This window comes from Mastigoproctus giganteus, chromosome 3, assembly GCF_048544385.1.
Source record: "Mastigoproctus giganteus isolate SK-2022 chromosome 3, ASM4854438v1, whole genome shotgun sequence".
Lineage (NCBI taxonomy): Eukaryota > Metazoa > Arthropoda > Arachnida > Uropygi > Thelyphonidae > Mastigoproctus > Mastigoproctus giganteus.
The window spans coordinates 256,168,500-256,189,896 of NC_143577.1; the positions used below are offsets into that span (position 1 = coordinate 256,168,500).

The 21,397-nt window shown below is 40.2% G+C and overlaps 1 protein-coding gene across 4 annotated transcripts in view; it reads left to right on the top strand.

Moving 5' to 3' along the window:
* Positions 1–21,397, top strand: part of LOC150089088 (endothelin-converting enzyme 1-like) — a 129,484-nt gene that overhangs the window by 25,472 nt on the left and 82,615 nt on the right. For all 4 annotated transcript variants that reach the window (XM_090369807.1, XM_090369808.1, XM_090369803.1 and 1 more), the window contains exon 2: positions 20,728–20,800. In XM_090369807.1, coding sequence (XP_090225933.1) covers positions 20,739–20,800 — 62 coding nt within the window. In that variant the 5' untranslated portion in view covers positions 20,728–20,738. The remainder of the gene's footprint in view (positions 1–20,727; positions 20,801–21,397) is intronic.

Here is a 21,397-nt window from a genome sequence, read left to right on the forward strand (position 1 = left end):
TGAAAACCGGATTTAACCGGTTTATAAAACCGGTTAGCAAGCCCTAGTAGATATCCCCTCCTAAGGCTATAATGAAACGAACAATTTACAAGAATTTGTAAAACAGGAATTTGAACTGAATAGAAACCGGAAAATATCAAATTCCAGTCATTATCCAAACGCTGTGGATGAAGAAAACGGAACCTTGTAATCTTCTTAATCTCGCCAGTTTCCATTAGAGGTCACGGACAGGGAATTAATGAGAAGTGGAGCATTTGGCGACCACAGTTCTAAGCCACTGGTACAGCTGTTAATTAGCGGCAGCGGGATGAGCCACTAATTAATTCGGGTGAAAATTAGTCCGGGGTTGTGGGCAGTCTCGTGCCGCGCAGACTCAACGGGGTTGAAATTGTAGATGGGGATTTGTGATTAGGAAGAGTATAAGCGGCGAAAAATAGAAGTGGAGAAATCTCCTTACTTTCAGAGAGGGGATTTCATAGTCCTGGTTGCGCCCTCCCCCTATCTTCCTCCACTTCGGTACGATCCGCAGCCGGGGATGTCCAGAGAACCGAGAGCTTCCTACACCAGTTTGACGGAAGGCGCCAGTTTCAGTTATGTCTCGAGCAATGGGAACCGCCTACCGAAAGTCCTTGAGAACAAAAACAGATGCGTGTATTTGTGTGGAGCGGCCTTAATGCGCCAAATTTCCACGAAGAAGTCCCAAACGAAACGTACGATTTGCTGTAAAAATATTAACTCATTGAGATTAATGAAGGGGTACGAAAAACACGTCCACGTCGAGGGGAAATGAGAATGATTCTTATGGCGAACGTGGTCCAGCGTTAATTGCAGTTTAATGAGCGTCGTCAAGGGTACTCTACTTCACGTTGCTGAAATTATTGTCCCACCCCAACCACCCTTACTCAGAAACCCATTTGTCACTTTAAGGTATATTCATTTGTATCTCGTCTTTTCAACTATTTTCAGTCACGTTTTAATTTTTAAGAGATATTTCAGAAAATGATAAGTTTTAAATCGTGAAGTGGTGCACATTATATGATGACAGGCAGTTGAACCGTTTTTTATTCGGCTCTAATTTTTTTCCGACTGTTACTAGATCATATTAACAGTCCCATCGAAAAAAAATGTGAAAAAAAGAAATTATTTTTAAAATAACTTATGATTTTAACAGCTGTATTTTTAACGATGATCCAAAGATTTTAGGAATAAAAATTAACTCGATTAAGTCTATGATAACTTCGACCCTAGTGTAATAGAAAGTACACATGGCTATTGTATCGTTGTTTTGGTGCGAATATCGTATTAAAATCCTACTAATCCTCCGAACTACTAATCCTTTTAATTATGATAAATAAGTACACTAGTGTGCAAAACTTAAGGACGAACACTATTTCTAAAGGTTACAACCACAAAATCTTTACTTAAGGTACTCTTTGCTGATGAGAGTAGATTCAGTCTCAGCGGCGATTCTGGAAGTCAGCAAAATCTGGTGGAAGGTTGGTACACGGTATCACCCCGCAAACATCACTGAAAGGGATCGATATGGCGGTCGAGGTGTTCTCGTCTGGGGAAGCGTTATCTTGGATGGACGTACACAACTCCAGATACTGGAAGGCGGTAGTGTAACCGGTGCACGCTACTGTACTGAGGTAATCGTTCCCCATGTGTGTCTGTTCGGAGGTGCCATTGGCCCCGAGTTCCTGTTTAAGGATGATAACGCCACACCCCATCGAACTGCAGCTGTTGATATGCTTTTGGAAAGTGAGGATATTGTTCGTACGGATTGAACTGCCCGTTCCCGAGATCCAAATCCATCTAATACATATGGGACGCTCTGGGGAGACGCCTAGCGGCACCTCCACACCCACCAGAATATGTTCACCGCCTGAAGATGGCGGTGGCAGAGGAATGGACGATGTTACCGCAAGAACTTATCAACAACATTGTTTAAGTATGGACAGGCAGTGCAAAACCTGCATCGATATTAGGGGGGCCATATCTCCTACTGAGGACCACCTCTTCCCTTTGTTTCATCTCTGGCAGTGATGCATCTATATCATGGCAGCCAATGCTATCTTGCCATTTTTGAATAAAGTCCCTTTGTACCGTTTTGTATCCGTTGTAGTTTTGTAAGATGTAAAATCTTACAAATATAATATTTTGTGGAGGAGTGAGATTTATTTAAAGTAAAACTTATAATATAGCAATATGGGGGAGCGAAACCCTACAAGTCAAGAATATTACTAAGATCACAGCCAAGGGATTAAATTAGACAACGTCTATACAAGGGGAGTGGTAACTGAAAAGCTATTAGCAAGCTAGGGACACTTCGACTCCCAGCTCACACAGGCAAATCAAAACAACAGAAACCAGTAGTAACTGCTATTAAATAAATAAATAAATCTTTATTGTGAAGTAGATTTACAGCACAATATCCCATCACGGCGACGAGCGCCAGGGGTTCACATATAGATAACATAAGTACAAATTCAAATGGCTACAAAATATAGCGAACACATACAAAAGGCTACAAAATACAGATTACAAATGCAAAAAGAAATACAAATACATCATAGAAACAAGGAGCTGAACACAAATAAAGAAAAACAAATACAAGTTGGCAGTGATTCAGGTTTCAAGAGCTTTGATAAACTTGTGTCTGTCCTTCTTTTTACTTATTATGGTGTCGATGTCGGCGTCCACACGGTTGAGGGCAGCGAGCATCTGCTTGGGCAGAAATCTTTCGGTGAGTACAAGCCTGTTGTGGTGAGCCACAAGTGCTGGTACCGACCTTAGGCTTGGCTGTGGAATCCTCCAAGAGCAAGCATTCCAAATATTTGGAGATGATATTTGGCCTGAGATGAGTTTGGCTGTGAAGACCAGCCTCTTTTCAACGATCAGGAACTTCAACCTCGGGATGTCGAGTGCTTGTGCCATCATGGTAGTTGTGGTAGCGGGAGGTAGCCGAAGCTTGTTATTCGCCCATTTCAGTAGCCAGTATTCAGCAGTGTACACCCGCTTAAGGTTTGTATGTGCAGCAGAGGCCCATATTTCTGCACCATAGAGAATGGCAGGGTAGACGGTGGAGGTGATGAACCTTTTAACAGTGGCAGGATGTCGGACGTGTAGCAGCTGCTGCTTTGAGATCCACCGTAGACGAGAAAATCTGGTACTGAGTTTGTCGATCTGGTGGACAAAGGACATCTTTTGGTCGAACAGAACGCCAAGGTCTGTGTGCGAGGGTACGTTTGGTATTCGTACCCCTGCGAGTGAAACGTTGAGTACTGTCGGCATGGATTTAAGGGAGAATATAACCTGAGCAGACTTCAGAGGGTTGATTTTTAGATTGAAGTTTGCCAGGTACAATTCTAGATCCTTAAGTTGGGAATTGATCCTGTTGCTAAGCTGGGCGGGGTCGTCGCCAGGGTTAATTGGAGTCAGCAGTTTGAAGTCATCGGCATAGCATAGGAGACCATTCGTTGAGGCAATAATGGGCACGATGATGGCTGTGAACAGGACACCAGACAGGACACCCCCCTGCGGTACTCCAGCAGTAATGTCGCAGGATAGGGTATGTTGCTGCCGATGGAGAATAAGTATTCTGTGACTGAGAAGTGATTCCAAAAAGCACAGCATATCACCTCGAATGTGAAAATTCTCCTTAAGTAGGAGGAGCAAGGCCGGAATCGACACGGCATCAAAGGCTGCGCTTATGTCGAGGTATGTGGTTGCTAGCTCAGCTCTTTGTTCGAATGCTGAGAGAATACGTTCTGTAGTGGCTGCCAAGTTAGTGATTGATGATTTTCCTGCGATAGCATAATGGATTTCAGGTGGTTTCGTCTGGAGGATTTGTTGAGTGATTGTGGGTAGCAAAGCCTTTTCAAGAGTTTTTAACAGACAAGAGGCAACTGATATGGGTCTGAACTGGCTGACGTTTGAGGCAAATTGGTTTTTGGGGATGGGGTACACTCTGTATTTATTCCACTGGGGTGGAAAATAATGCTCAGCGAGGCATCTGTTGTAGATCGAGAGAAGAGGGCCTATGATGAATGTGCTTAAGCATTTGATCATAAATTGTGGAATTCCATCCTCCCCAACAGTGGCTGTTGTGGGAAGGGAATTGATGGCACGTATGAGCTCCTGTTCCGTGATCTGGATAGTCCCTAGGACATCTGAAGGGTTTTCATAGTCAGGCTGGACAACTGTAGATGGGACTGTGGTTGTATTTGAAAATCTGGCGATGTATTTGAGCCATTCGTGAGGATCAAGCATGTGATTGAATCCACCATGTGGGGCAGCATAGAATGGCTTTCCTTTCCTCAAAGTGCGGTTAAGGTTCACTTGGATTGCGTCAGCTTTCTTTCGATTAAAGTGGGCCCTGGCACGGGAAAAGGCGATTCTGTCTTTACTGTCATTTGTATGCTTCCATTTCTTATGTAGGACTTGTTTCATTTTGAAGCTGTTGTTAAGATCAGCAGTCCACCACGATCTGGAACGGGGAGTTACTGTTACTCGTTTGGTGGCAGCATAGTCGGTGACGGATTTAATCCAGTCAGACAGGAGTGTCACTGCAAGGCTGAGGTCGCAGTCAATGAGGACATCCCAAGGAATGCAAGATGCTGCTTCTACACAGAGTTGAGGATTAAGGTATTTAGGTGCTGAAACGTATTTGACTATTTTGTTGTCAGGGATGTTGAAGTTTGGCACCTGCAATGACCATGTCAACACTATGGGCTGGTGATCAGACAGGAAGAATGCGATGGGATCATCCTCAGCTGTGCATGGTGTTGAAGCAAAAGCGAGATCCAGTAGGTTCAATCCCCTGGTGGGGTTCTCATTGACCCGTATCATGTTGATGGATTTGAAGAACTCGCAGAGCCTGATAAAGAGGTGATGTCGGTTTGGAGGCAGGTTAAAATCACCACAAACAAGGCGTTGTGCAGACGGACGAAGATGGTTTAAGAGCCAATTCCCCAAATCTTCAATAATTTCAATTGTAGGCCCTGGGGGAATATACACAGATGCGATATCAATGTGGCTGGAGTGGAAGCGTAGCGAGACTATAATCGCTTCGAAATCTTCAGTTGTAGTTGAGGTCGAATTCTCATATGAGAATAGGGAGGAGTTGTACAGTATGGCTACTCCACCGCCTCTAGATTGCTCCCTGGATGCAGACAGCATGTTGTAACCAGCAATAGCTGAGCAGAAGAGTGTATCTTGATTAGGTTGAAGCCACGTTTCTGCGAGGCAGACCACATCAGCGACCTGGGAGAGAAAGATCTGTTCTGCTGAGTCTAGTTTGTTCCTAATGGACCTGATATTTTGGAAGTATTAGTAGAAGGGTCAACTCTGGTAAACAATAGCGCGGTGGACCATGTGCTGTCGGGACATTTCTTTAATCGGTGACACCTGAAGAGGATACAAGGTGGTAAAAACGGAACAAATTCTGAGAATTAGATTTAAGTCTGGCTCTGGCTGGCAGTGATGGCAAGTTTTATAGATCGTGGGAAATTAGTCTGCTACAGTATAACTATAAGCGGCTGACTTCAAAGGTACTGACAGCCTGAGAAATTTTACAAACTTCTTAAAATAAGAAGTTAGATCGGGCAATAAGGAATCAGCTTGAGAAAATAAAACGGGCAAATAAGAACAGAGAAAAAGTTGATAAAATGAGTAAGATTGGTTAAACTGAAAACTAGGGCGTGTTTGACATATGTAGGCGGTACAGAAATTGAGATGAACAAAAAGAGAGAACCGGAGTGGAAGTGGGTGAGTCTGTGAGGTTTCCTTTTTGAGAAGGTGTTTTTAACAAGGTGGAAAAACAAAAATAAAGAGAAAGTAAAAGGATGGAGTGATAAAAAATGAGCAAAGGCGTAAGTGCTTAGGAAAGGAGGAAGTCCCTTTTGATGAAGGCATCGAGTTCTGATGTCCCAGACAGGAGGAAGCAGATCCTGTATCGAAGCTAACAGGTGGTGAAGGCAAAGTGCTAGCCGATTAGACGAAACGAAGCCTAAAAATTAGTAGCTCAACGAGGAGGAAGGAAGCAGCGAATGGATGGTAGCCCGAATAAGGTGGAGAAAGAACGCCAGTCATATGCAGGCAAGAGTTCCTAAAAAAAGTATCTGTAGCAAATTCAGGTGAAAGCAGATGAAGGAGATCCTCAGTGAGCCAAAAATGGAAGTTTGAAACCACCCCGGAAGGGAAAGGAAAGAAAAAAGATATTATTAAGTACTGTAAGTTAACAAAGACTGTTAATAAAACAGTACAGTGATTAATTAATGAAAAACAGAGATAGCACTAGAAGTAAACTGATAAATAAATTATCTCTGAAGTAAATTATATATATACTAACAGAGTTTAAGTAATAAAAAAAAGGTTATTGTAAAATACAAGAGAAACGAAAGATAAGTAATAGATTAAATTGTTATTCAAAGGATTATAATATGTTAGAAGGATAATTGAACTATATAAAAAACCTTGAATGTTTTAAGGATAGATAATTGAATCCTATGAGAAGTTTTGATTATGTTTTAAGGATAGATAATTGAATCCTATGAGAAGTTTTGATTATGTTTTAAGGATAAGATAATTGAATATAGTGTTTGTATTGATGAAGAATTGTTGGTCCAACTGAAAGACTAATAACAAATAGAGAGTTTAGGAAAGTTAAGATTGGTCTTCAGTGTATTGTAACAGAATGGAGAGAACACAGAGTATAATGATGAAAATAGCATATCGATTGTTAATATAAGTAGAATATATGCAAGGTATCCTTGACTTAACCTTGTATGCATATTACATGTTTTTTTATTTAATTGTATATTATGTTGTATATACATATGTAAATAAACTTTGTTGTTTGTTAATTTGGAGTTTGTTATTCCTGAACACTCAGCCTTTCCGAAGGGAATTATACACAATTGAGAAGTTCCCTCGAATCTGGAATTCTCCTAGGAAGTAAAGTCAGATGTGTACGTGGGGGTGTAAGAAATAGAGGTCTATATAGTTATAAGGGAACAGAACAAATAAAGAATATTTAATAAAGCATTATTATTATTATAATTTATTCAAATTAAAAATTAAAGAAGAGTAAAGACATATGTATATAAATTAAGGAACTTCATTCCACCCCCCACAGTTTCCTTCATCATTTCTATACCTCACGAGGTTCCTTTGGTATGCTTTTCCCATATCCAGGCCACTCCTTTGAGAAGCTACAGGTGAAAACCTGACTGGTCCTTAAATTTTGCACACCAGTGTATTTCATAGGTTCTAATACTTGTTGGTTGGACAATGTATCTTTTTTGTGTTTAGCTAAGAATTTTTACTTTTTGGCAAGGATAGAACTAATTTAACAGTGGGTCGTTACGGAATTGCGTAGCAAAAATCTTGAATACGACAGCGTTATGCATAACATAAAACTAGATAGCGTAATACGTATTAGTGTAGTATTGTCAATTAATCAATTAAATTTATTAATCTTATTAGTTTTCATTGTTAATCAATTAAATTTTATTTAAACGGAAATCATGCCCCAGACAAGAGTAACAAAGCAACGGGCACAAATAGCGGAAGTGTTGTGGCTCGTGGGGTGATAATCCAACGCATCACATCCTACAAAAGGTGCAATTTGTGAAAATTTTGCAAATCTTTCTGGAGCAGGGCATGGTCCAACCAAGGAGGATGCAACGAGTAGGGCTGATGTCATCGAAGGAATTAAAATGGAGAACTATTTTAATTGCTCCCAGCTACCCAACTCAACGCCAGTTGAATTGGGCAGTTGAGAGTTATTAAATAATTTATCATCTTTCAAGGGCACAAAATGGATACTGTTGGACACGTTGACACATTTTGTGGATTTAATAGATCACAGAACTTAACAAGTACAAGGAAACGTTTGCAAAAAGTCGCGCGTTAGGATTTGATTTGAAAGTGTCTGCAATCGTGTCCAGAAACGATAGGAGGGAGTGTATGATAAAAGCCTTGTCAATCAATTTGGCTCTGGAGAGAATGTGCAAGGATCAAGGGGCAAAATTTTTCTCAGCGTGGTCTGCGCTTGTTAACAGAATATACTGTTTTTACAAGGATGAGATACACTTGAATAGAAGAACGCGCAAGAATATTTGCTGATGCTATCGCGGCAGTGATAGGTGCGTCGGAAAACTGCTAGCTTGGGGGATTCACAGACTAATATATTAACAGTAGCCGCAGACAAAGGTGAAAGTGATTCTTGCACTGCTTCGATTGGAATGAGCAGCAGCAGCATGGTTAGCAAATTTCTGGGGATTTCAAGGACTGCTGGGAGTCAACGGAACAAGTAAATACATGGGCTGAGTTAGGGTTACACTAGAGTAAGAACATTTACACGTATACTTGCGTGTACATTAATGCTAGGAGCAACGTAAATAAATTTGAAGTACTGATTGTAGACACTGAAGGAATAGCGGAGACGTGGACATAAGTGAAGCTGAATGAGAATATGGAGAGTACAATGTGTACACGAAGGATAGACAGGGCAGGAGAGGTGGAGGTGTTATGCTCTTCGTAAAAAAGAATATTAAATCTAAAGCAGTGCATCAAGTTGATTTGGGTGGCGCTTGCAATGTTGAGTCAGTTTGATGTGTATGAGAACTGAGAAAACAAAATGATGAGTATACCAAACAGCTATAAAGGGAAATAGAGTGGGCCAGCAAATCAGTAGGTATAATAATGGGGGATATTAACTTTCCAGATGTTGACGGGGATTTGTGGGTTGGTCCTTCACATACTAGCAAGACTTTTGCGGATTTTCTGAATGACTATTTTCTACGGCAGTATCTTGGAAAGGCAACAAGAGGAACCAATGCTCTTGATCTGACCATCAGACGAGATTCTTCATGCATTAAAAATCTGCATGTAAAAGACCCACTGGGTGGCAGTGGTGACAGTGTACTAATGTGAAATTTAATTAAATACATAACTACTGTCAAAAGGGAAAGGCTTTTGCTTTCGTAAGAGCAACAGCGATCTCACGCAGTTTTTAAATTGTGTGGAGCCATACCAATTGTTGCTGAAAATTCTAAATTGGAATGATTCAGGAGAGTAATCAAAGAAGCTACTAGGCTGTTCATGGCTTAGGCCTAAATGGATGTCAGATGAAATATTGGGACACGTAGCAGAGAAGAACAGTGCATGGGATGCATATAAGTTATCTGGTGAAAGAGAAGCCTATGGCAGATACAAATTAGTCTGCAATAAAGTCACAAAGCAGGTTAGGCAAGCTAAGGCAAATTATGAAAAGTCTCTGACAAAGAATGCAAATAAAAATACGAAAGACTTTCTATGCTTATATTAACAGTAGAAGGAAAGGGTTGAATCACATTGGACCGCTTAATGTCTATGGGTTGACTGTTGATGACCCGGTGTAGGTTGCGGACGAACTGATGCCTCATGTGTGTGCATCTACATTCACACACATGAGGAATTCTTTAGGGAAGTGATGACAGAGTTTATCGAACTCTAATGATGAGCAAAACGACTTTGTGATAATTGAAAGGAAAGTGGAGCATAAATTTTTGAGGATGGAGGTAAGCAAACCCTCAGCTACAATTACGAGAGCATCCTTGGATTCAAGGGAGATCACTATGGACTGGAGAAGTGAGAATTCATAAAGGGGGATTAAAATGCGACATGAATAATTACAGATTGGATAGCGTAACGTCTGTTCCAGGGAAAATAATTGCATCACTGGTTAAAGAAGTGATGCAGGACTAATTGGTGAAGCATGCAATTATACTGCAATCACAGCATGGAGATTTGTCAAGGGGCGGTCTTGCCTTGCGAATCTGATTGGCTACTATGATGCAGTGACTAAGGAACTGGACGCAAAAAATAATTTTGACATCATATATATCTGTTGCACATGAATGCAAAGAACGACAGCAGAGCAGAAGACCAGATTGGTAATTTGTAGCAATTGGTTGTAGGCACTGCTGGACATATCTGCTGACTACATCAACGTTGAGTAATCTTCAGTTCTTGATGAACTGCCCACATCACCGAGAAAGTCTTCGTTTTTATGACTGGAAAATTACTCTGAAAAGTGAGCTCCTCATCCCATGTCAAGCCGAAATTGTTGTGGCACTTCATTTTATTTATCTGCAATCCGTTGTGATAGGCTCTGATGTCATGTTTGTTTCTCTTTTTCGCAAAGATGATTTGAGCTGATTTAGACATGTTTAGCTCCGGGCCTATTTGCAATAGATAGACTACAAGACTGTTGATCAGGGCGGAGACTCGTTATTTATGAGGTGAGTCTGTTCAGCGTCTTTGGATGTTATAATTTGAGGTCGTCCGCATATGATGTAAAAGGGATGTGTCGCAGATAGGCAGTTTTCCCTTTTGTTCACTAAACTCAGCAATTCACGTTTTCTTCTTGCTCTTTTCTAGACTTCAGTGTTGGCGATTCTGTCTAACCAAGGTATTTTTAGCATGTTTCTGTAGATCCACATTTCGAAGGCCTCTATTTTGTTCATGCTAGATGTTTTCAGAGTCCATGTTTTAACTCCGTACAACAGTATGGACCACACATAGCATCTAACAATTTTCAGTCGATTGACAGATCTAGAGCTTTGTTACACAGCATTGTTCTAAATTTTGAAAAGACATTTCTCGCAATCTCTCTTCTTCTTGCCTTTATTTCTGCTTCAGGATCCAGATCGGCATCTAGATCGGTACTCGAAATGAGTCACTCTATCTATTGGAGCTCCATTCAATAATAGATGGGCTTGGCTTACTGCAGTTTTACTCACGGTCATGAATTTAGTCTTATTGACATTGATTCTTCGACTCGTATCATTACATTTGTTTTTAATGCAATCAAAAGGCAATTGAAGGTCTATATTTTCTACAAATATAGCAGTATCGTATGCTATTTATCAGCTGACCATTTATTTTTATTTCTTCTTTCCTTTCCCTCAATGCATTTTGGAAAATAGCTTCAGAATAGATGTTAAATGGCATAGGCGAAAGAATGCAACCCTGCCTTTTGCCCCTCTTCTTATATTGATCTCGTCAGTTTCACCATCTTCAACAGTGGCTGTTTGATTCTAGTGCGTTTTGATACTGTTTTCATTTTCTGAAAGCTTTTTGCTTCCACTTGAATGCTTCTCTGACTTTAGCATTGAATCATGCGTTAGATCTTCCAGAGAATTTGATTTGCTTGGAAGCTCCTTGAATAGCAATTTCTATTAGCTGGTTGACCAAGTTAGATACGGCGATAGCTGTTGATTCATGCTGTAGATCTTTCGAGTTCATTTCTGTGAGACGTGCAAGGATGATTTCTGGGTTTAAGCACTTGATGGAATATACTATTTTGGTCATCACATATTCATTCCCAATGCGTCGCCAGCGTTGGAGTCTTTAGGGAAGTTGAACTCAAACGTGATGGGAGAGTGATCCTTGAGAGTTATTATCGGAGCATCGCTTTGAACAAATCGCTGTACGTTCTGTTCAAAAATCTGATACGTATAAATCATAGTAGGCTACCAGCAAGAATTCGGACTCTTTTCATTTCAGATTGATTGAATGGGATTTTGACCTATCGATTTTCTGCAGGTTTGGAGAAGAACTTCTTGTACTTATTTAAACAAAATCATTAAATGAGTGCAGCGTTGAATGAGGCATTACAAAGTTTTATTTATTTATTAGTCTAATATAATTCTTCATACCTGCACAATATGCAGACTCAAATAAGAAAACAATTTCTTAAAGAAACAGATATTAAGAGTAACAACGGAACATGGAAGCAGCTGCTAAACAGTTTACCAGTACCATAATTAAAAATTAGGATTTCGCAGATTTTCCCAAAATGTTCCGATCAGTAATGATACATAGCAGTAATCACTAGGATCAGTTTTATGTCTCGTTTTTAAAAACTGGATAACGTGAGTCTGCTCCAAAAGAACGATATCCAATACTGCGAAAGCAGTAGTTGAAGTTATCAACTCGGAATGGAACGAAAAAGATTGCCAGATTTCATTAGCGAAGTAAAAACAGCATCTGGATCAGAGACAGTACAACCTTTGCGATAACCGAGTGTTTAGAAAGATCTTCAGCAAAGAGTTTTTATGACAGATCAACTGGTAGAGGTACCCTTCTTTACGTACCCTTCTTCTACACAAAACGAGGATATCACGGAAATTTGCGCAAATATTCTGCTTCAACTTGAAGAGCTGATGATCCAAAACAGTATTTAAATTAGTTTGATAAACAGAAAACGACAGTTAACAGAAAAAGATAATGAAAATACACCCCCCCCACACATATGCTCAGATCACACAGGACGACTTTTAAAGGGTAGCAATAGGAGCGATATTCATATCCAGATGGTTGTCAACGTCTTGATCGATGTGATTGAATATTATCATTCTTTAAGATGAAATTTTCTCATTGCGCCTGCACAAGGTCTCACATTAGGGTATCTTCGTACCTCTGCACGGTCATTGCATTCCTGAAAATTGGTCCTCTTGCAATTGATCCTGCAACTTAGTATGGACGGACAGACACTAAAAATAAACTAAACTATTATATAAGGGTCACCTGGAAAGTTACTTCAACCTTCAACTATCCATGTGTATTGTGTCTGTAAATTGCGTGTGTTCTCTTGTCGAGTTGCCTGATTTTCTGGACGAAAAACCCTAGTATTTCCGGGGGGGGGGGAGAAACCTTGCTATCTACGCCCGATACCGACTAACTCAACCACGGAGTGAAAAAAGGCCCATAAAAGTTCCTCGCATCATCGACAGGACCTTTTCCACCCGGTGTGGAGAGGACTGTGACGATAACACTGTGCTGCCGCGCAGATGGACAGGCAGATCCTATGTGTGTGTGTGTGTGTGTGTGTGTGGTATCGCTGGTGGCTCCTCCTAGGCATTTGCCCTTCTCCACCTTGTTCATCTGCGTTGGCGCACAACCTCTGCAGAGCGGGCCCGAAAAAGTGTTGGCGCTCGTGTGTCAGCCCCATGTGCTGGTTTGGGTCCACTATCACCCGTAGTGCTGAAACGCACAGAATCCCGCACACACCGGAGACAGTGCAAAACCGGTGAGCGCCAGCAATCCCGCTCCCAAGTTGCCGAAACCAGGGAGCCAGAAAAAAAAGAAGCTGTGTGTAAATTAACCTATTAATTATTTTACTCAGCAAATATTCCGATTTTTACCCGGCTTAAATTTAACTTTAAGATATTGCAAGGAAATTTAAAAGATAAAACTTTGTACAAAAGCATTTAAAAGGACAGCCGGTGGCAAGTAGTCAAATTGAGACTTCTGCCACAGGAAGCATGTTGATATTCGTCTCTTCTGCTCCAACATACACAGCAATGAAACACATCTTTACAGTCGTCCACGAGAAGAGCAGTACTGGAAGCAGATGATAAAGCCAGTAGCATGAACAGGGAAACAACAGCCGCAATGAGACTGTTTCTCTATAAAGCGCTGATTGCCACGCAGTCAAATTCAGGAAAATTTGATCAAAATTTAATGATGATAATGTTTTCTATGAACAGCCATAATGAGACTGTCAAAGCCCATTAATATTAGTTGGTCCAATAGACGTTGCTCAACTTGAAATATCAACCTTACATGAGACCACTGCCATGGAAGAACATAATGATAATTGTCATCCTCCCAGTCAAAGGAACTCAACAATTATAAATCTTGCTTTTCAATCTTCCACAGAAGATATGCACTGGATAAAGATGACAAGAACTTCAAGCGTCAGGAATGAGGTCAACAGCCACGACACTGTGCCTCTACAATACATTATTTCACAATTCATCATGTCCCACTCAGTCAAGTCTAGGAAATCATTTGATGAGGAAAATTAGGAGTGATGAAAGTTGATGTGAACATTCGCAATGAGACTGTCACGGTGTAAGATGTAAAATCTTACATGTTATTATTTTAGAAAAAAAAAGTGAGATTTATTTAAAACATAGGAAATAGCAAAATAAGACAGTAAACATTATCAGTCACTAATATTATTCTAGGTCACTCACAAGGAATTGAAAATTAGACAAGGTTGAATTAGAGAAGGGAGCGGTAAGCTATTAGCAATTAGGGGTACATTTCAGTTCCCACCGTGACAGCAACTACTGGCGTGCAGATGCGAACAACTATGGCCAGAAAGAACAAAAGGGCTGTAGACTGAACGTTGTGGGACATCCCTTTGTCCGGTGACACCGAGATATCGGCCAGGTATTTGCGTCTGACTGTCGGCGATGGCAAGGTCGTTAGAGCATGTAAAATAAATCTACTAAGTTTAACGAGGGGTGGCGAAGGTGACGGCGAACTTCAAAGCAGCGGATTGCCTGGGAAAAATTTGGAAATTTATTAAAATGAGCTCTGAATATACAGCTTGAGAAATTTTAAAGGACGAATAGGAAATGATGAAAGTTGACAAAATGAGAAGATTGGGTAAACTCAAAAAAAAAAGGCGTGCAGGAATTATGAGGGGCGTTGCTGAATTGAGATGACAAAAGTGAGTGAACGGGGGGAAACGTAGACAGTTCTCTCAGTTGAGCGTTATGTGGGTGGTAATGAAAATGTGAGTGAAACACAGATGCAGCAGTTGAGCTTTATGTGGTGGTTATTAAGATGGGTTAGAAAAATCAGATCCAGCAGTAGAAGAGAACAGTCGAGTAGTCCGTTATCGGAAGGCAAGGATAGTGGCCCGTATGCAAATAAGTCAGTCCGTCGTCGGAAGGCAAGGGTAGTGGCCCGAATGCAGAGGAATGAAGTGTAAGGAGAATAAGCCTGTCCGTCGTCTAAAGGCAAGGGTAGTAGCCCGTATGCAAACGACTGAAAAGTGTATGGAGAAATAAACCTGTCCGTTATAGGAAGGTAGTGAAAGTGGCCAGCGTGAAAATAAGTAGTGTAAGGAGAAAAATAACCCTAGCCCATCATAAGAAGGTAAAGTGTAAAGTGTAAAGTGTATTTAGGGTCATACGGCACCAGGGGTTTCCCCCATCTCCGCGTTGTTTACATTGTGATGGGTGTGCCAGTTTGCTGGAAATGCCAGAGATTTAAAAGTGTATGGATATTGTTCATATGTAGTGTCGTGTACCGTTGTTCATCTGGTCATTTAGCCGCTGGACCCCTACTGAGGCCCAACGTTGCCCCACTTTCGCCCCGTGGAGGCAGACCAGGTACACCAGTATTATAATTAATTTACTCTGGCAGGTCCTGCCACCTAATTTCCTGAGATTTCAGTGGCTAGGACCTTAAAAAAAAAAAAAAAAAAAAATTCGCACGTTGTATGTTGATCACATACATGTTTCCCGGTTTTAAGGTGTTGCATTTGAAAATTTAATGGCCGAGGAGAGGGCGAAATAATTTAGAGAAGCTAGAATTTTGGTGTGGGTCTTGCGCTGGCATAGAGATAGAGAGGGGAGGAGACTGAAGGCTGGGGGGGGAATAGCTAGGAAAGACTGGGGTCAATAGAGTAGACGACCCCAGCATGTGCCAGTGGGGCATGCCCATGCCCCACCAGAGAGAAAGATGTGGGATGGCAGGGGGGAGGCAACAAGAAGGCTGTCGCCTCCCCCTCTGCCAGGGAAGGGAGGAAAGTGTGCCCGGCAAGGGAGCCGGCACAGGTCGCCATATGGCCTGGCGGCTGCATGTCTGCTTGAGTCAGGTCCTTGTTGTCCCATCCGTGTGTAGGTTCCTGTCTGTGGTTGTCACTTGGCAGCAGGACAGGTGTCTTAGTCAGGTCCGTAGTTGTGGGTATTTAGTCCAGTCTGTACTTATGTCTCTATCTGGAGTCATGGTCATTAGTTATTGGATCCTGGGTCCATTTGTTGGATCCGAGTTTGTCGAGTTTTTTTTTTTTTTTTTTTTTTTTTAATGCTGTTTCTTCCTGGGATGCAATCCCTTTGTGGATTGTCTTGATGGTGACTGTCCGTGCACCTTATATGGTTGTTTGCAAAGTCATATATTGTGAGCCTGAGAAACGCTATTGTGGCTGTGGGGGCGGAAGAGTATACCTTCTGTGAAAAAGATCTTGTGCAAAGTTTGCCAGTGCTTTGTAGCTATGCTCTTCCTCCAAGAAGGTAGTGATAAAGGCCAAGGAAAGAAATAACCCTAGTCCATCATCTGAAGGCAGTGACTAGGGCTGCCGTAGCCTAGTGGTCAGGCGCGCGGGTGCATAAGTACACGTGCCTTGAGTGACCGGGGTTCAAGCCCGTGACTGCTGAATACGGTGCTGTTTCTTGTATTCTGTCTCTCTCTTGTTAACTCCTCTGACTGTTTGGTCGTCCCGGAGTATAAACAGAAAATTTATTTACCACTAAGCGGAGTACCACAAGGCTCTCCCTTAGGTCCTCTTCTCTTCATTGTTTTCGTAAATGATCTTCCTTCTTTCATCTACACCTCCAATGTTCAAGTTGCTCTCTATGCAGATGATCTTAAGATCTACTCAGCAGTGAAGGAGACTACCGATTCTCAACAACTTCAACGTGCTCTCAATAAATTCTCTCTGTGGCTATCTCTGAATGGCTTGTCTGCTAACCCCTCGAAGTGCAAAGTTATCTCTTTCTCATCTTGCAGATCTCCACAACTAATGAATACGGAGTATAGTATTAACTCTGTGATCATCGAAAGGTGTGACCAAGTTAACGACTTGGGGATTCTCTTTTCCAGCAGTGCTAAATTCGATGCCCATGTCCTTAAAATCACCAGCAAAGCATTAAAAACACTGGGATTCATCAAACGGAACACATACAAGTTCAAAAACTACAGATATGCGGTTATCCTTTATAAAACTATTGTTCTGCCAATCCTTGAATTCAGTTCACCCATGTGGAATCCTCACACAAAGACTTTAACTAACAAAATTGAAGCAGTCCAAAAAAACTTTGTCCGTTACCTTACGTACCGCAATCCTCTATTCTATCACTCAGTGTATTATGAATCGCTGTGTGATTACTTTCATCTGAGGCCTCTGTGCACTAGAAGAGTTACTGCTGACATCGCCCTTCTAGCCAAAGTAATCACTGGAATTTATGAAGCATCTGATATCCTGAGTAAAATAAACTTCAATGCTCCCTGTAGACAAGTCAGGAACCTTACACCGTTTCGCCTTGACTCTGCCAACACGGACTTAATGAAGTTCAGTCCACTGAACAGAATCAGCAAATCAGCAAATGACTCTCGCATTGACTTCTTTGACAACTCCCAATCACTGATGAACTCCATCCACAAGTTTGCCTCTTCACTTAAACTGCAAAGTGACTAGCTCACATCTAATTATTGTAGCTTATTATTTGTTATATTATTTTTCTATTCTCTAACGGATTAATTATTACTTGTTTTACCGGTAACTTAACTTAATACAATCCTCTTTTGTACATATGCTTTTATTGTTTGAATCTATATCAATGTTTATCGTCCTGTTAGATTTCATATTATTGTTATTGTGTTTATTGATCTGATCTCAGATACACTGTTAATGGTTACCTGTTGTGTATCTTTTTATTAATAAAATAAAATAAAATAAAATAAAATAAAGGCAAGGCGCAGATAAGTGAGCTGAGAAGATAAAGTTGCAATTCCTAGTCCGCCAGAATAGCTGAACCGAAGGTTAAGTAGCAGTATCGAAGACGAGCCCATAAATTCCTAAAAGACACAAATGATGCCCTGTCCAGACGCAGACTACAGCCCATGGAGAAACTTGAAGTTCTGAGATGAATGCAGTTGGTAAACAATGATGCCATTCCCAGACAAGGAGCTGAAGGCCCCAAAACGGAGAAATCCGATTCGTAAAATTAAGTAAGTGACTAGTTATATAGTATTCTCCCTCACAAATAAAGGACTGTTGGAACTCTAATATCAGATTAGCATAATGTTTAGAAAGATGTTAAAGGAAGGATATACAAAGATATAAATATATACATAAATATAGAGATAATTCAGACGATAGTTTTGGGTTTCGATTAATGTATAATTAGACATATGTAGAAAGGAAAAGGAGAGAAATTTGATATTTGTTATTAGTTATTGTTTAACATATAGGTATGAGATATTTTGGAAGGGAAGGGTAGAGAATACAGAGAAAGAAATAGCCTTATGAATGTAGCTAACCCTTGGGACCAGCATTAGTCCAGGAATTGATGTCAAATGTACTATCTGTCTTGATTAGAGAAAGTTGTGAAATTATATTCTCCAAGACAAAATGGGGTACTAATTAAAACGGAAGTTAAGAGTGAAATTCCTAAATCAATTTATAAGGTAAGGATTTGATTTAAATAGGAGAAAGGGTGTACCTAATCCTCTTAAGTAATTATTGTTCATGTGTGAAGAAGAAGCTATAGCAGTTTTTGTAAAGATATTAAGTTTGTTGTGTATAAAGAAATAACCTTTCTAGTGTAAAACCAATGTATTTAACTGCCATATATAACTGATAATACATAGGCAAAATTCGAGTAATAACAATATGTGCTTGAGAGTTGTTAATTTTTATATTGTGTATATAAGTGTAAATAAATGTTATGTTATACATTAATGTGTGTGTTGTTTGTCATTCTTGAACACTCAGCCTGTCCGAAGGGAATTATAAATAATTGAGAAGTTCCCTTAAATCTGGAATTCTCCTGTAAAGCAAAGTCAGATGTGTAAGTGGGGAAATTAAAATAAGGTGGACAACTCATATAAGGGAACAAAATAAATAATAACTAAAAATAAATATAAAAAATATATAAATTCATTCATTTTTGTTTTCCACCCCCCCACAACGGCACGATTTATATTATCAAATCCAAAAGTGGCGTTTTTGAGCATGTAGTTTGAATTTTGTATTGAGCTATGTGGTGTTGGATCGACGTGGTATCTGTTTCCGGGATCCAGCAAGCAGGAGGTTACAAGAGTCAAATAATGAACTAAAGAGGTTTTTTCCCCAAATATTCCAAGAAGGTCTTCCCTCCTAGTATTGATATTTTTCTTATTTGCATTGTTTACTTGATGTCTGGCTTATTTACAACGAGTGGTATTCCAACGAAACACAGTAGGCTATTTTGTTCAGACTATGTATATAAAGTGCTTAGCATCATAATACACAGCCATTTCTGAATAAACAGAAAATGACGAAGGGCCAAATAGCCCTGAAACAGTGCTGTCTGGGTGGTGGTACCTATCTGAGAATAAGTAACACTAGTCTTCTCCTTAGGTGAAGCGTTACTTATTCGAAGTAGTGCAATATCATGGCAACTCGTTGTGAAGGTATTCACAATATGAGATATAACCTAAAACGATGCCACCTTAAAAATTTTCTGTTTATTCAGAAATGGCTGTGTATTATGATGCTAAGCACTTTATATACATAGTCTAAATTTGTTCGCAGCTTGAGGCTCTAGCCCTAAATGCGCCTTAGCTATTTTGTTCATTAAAATGCAGCTCATGCAACTTGTACACCAATTTGATTTCAATTTAATTAACCAAGCTGATTCCTAAGTTCAGGTACTGAAGATAGGCAGATAGTATGAACCAGAGCGCTGAAATGCTCAATACGTTCTATGTTGATATCAATATTTGTAAAATCATCAGAGAAGTTTACCTCAATATAGTACGTAGAACACTTCCGTATGATACTCTCCAGAAATTAAAACGAAAAAATATTTTCATTTCTGTTTAATTTCTGGAGAGTATCATAGGAAGCGTTCTACGTACAATATTGAGGTAAACTCCTCTTATTATTTTACAAAAAATGAAGATAGGCAGATACTGAAGTTCCTCCGCTGCCAAGTATCAAATGCCTTCGTGGCGTCGTCAGCCTGCGTCTTCATGCAAACAGCGTCAGTTTCCCCTTTCGCTGACAAGCCCCGAAATCTGTAAGAATTTCTTACAAATTCAGCAATTCCCATAGTTATTGTTCTTACCTAACTGGGGGAACCAAACGCTTACCCAAACAAAGGAGTCCTCGAGGGCCTCGTCAGAAGCATCGTGGATATGTGACGAAAGATTTCCGACCATTTCCATGAGTCGAGCAGATGTTGCAAAGATCTGGATGCTACTCTTCTGTGGACGCTCTTATTTATCTCCGACATGCGGAGAAAATTATCGAGGAACGCTGTTTCATTTAATGCGCAGTTTTGATGGATTCGGGTCTGGTTTATTTTCAAATGCTCTGTACAATTCCGGATTTATAAATCAAATAACTCGTGGCTTAGTTTTTAACTGCAGCGTTAGTTCCCCCAATTGTTAGAAAAATTTAGTGCACATTTTTTATTTCAAGAAAAACGCATTTTTTAAAAATTGTTTGGAGTACCCCGATTCTGAACATTTAATTAGTAAATTGCAATGTTAATTAAACGTATTTTTTATTTTTAATGAAAATTTTAACTAATAATGGAGACAAGAATCGATTTTACATAAAGAATAAACAAAAAACAAAGAGTATCTAATTTCTTTAGTGGAAGCAGCAACCATCTGGTGAGAAATATTTGAATTGAAATTGAACCGAAATTGAAAATAGCAACACCACGCAGAAGAACGATCAATAACAAAAAACGATAGCGCAGAACCTGACAGACCTTTTCACAAATAATTCCGAGTAAACAAACGTACTGCTCAAATAAAGTTGTGTCTGTATTGAAGAGAAACGTGCTTGTTTCTCACTCTCAAGTGTTTCACGCCCCACTCATCCCATAATACCCTGAACCGTATATTTGTGCGCATCAGTAACAGAGGTTTCTTTTGCAGGTGACGCTGTCATGATGCAGAACAACAGCACGGAGGGGTACGAACCCTGGAGCAGCCGAAGAAAATGGTTCAGGTGAGTGTCTCGCGAAACTCCTGAAAAATACGAGCTCTTCACTAACTCTTCCAATCTTGCTTACCTTTACTGAAATTCCCCAATTATATACCGAGACTTCGATAAAGCGTTTTATCTTCTCGCTCATGGAGGGCTGCTGTATAAATTGGAAGCGTTTGATGTTACTGGTAAGGTCCTCCGATGGACTGCAGACTGGCTAAAAAGAGGGTTGTCATAAACGGTTAGTCTTCACAGCTTATGGGAAGGGCATGAATATTTGGTTTGTTTTATTATTTTATTCTAAGTTGTCATTTTTTTATTTATTAATCTTTTGCATGATGAAGACAAAAGTCCACTTCCTAACATACTTTCGCTTTACTAGAATGAATTACATTCGTGCAACAAATTGTCAAACTTCTCCGATTTGTAAATAACGCTGCACAACGCGATACACAGCACTGCCTCTTTCGAATTTGGGTGCCCCCGTTCAGAGAGAGAGAGAGAGAGAAGGTCGCATCGCGAGATGTTATTTCTGGAAAAGCTACTGAAGGCAGTTGCTATTCGCGACCCTCCTCTGCTGTCAGAAATAGATGAGCACTGCTGACAATTCACTTAAGA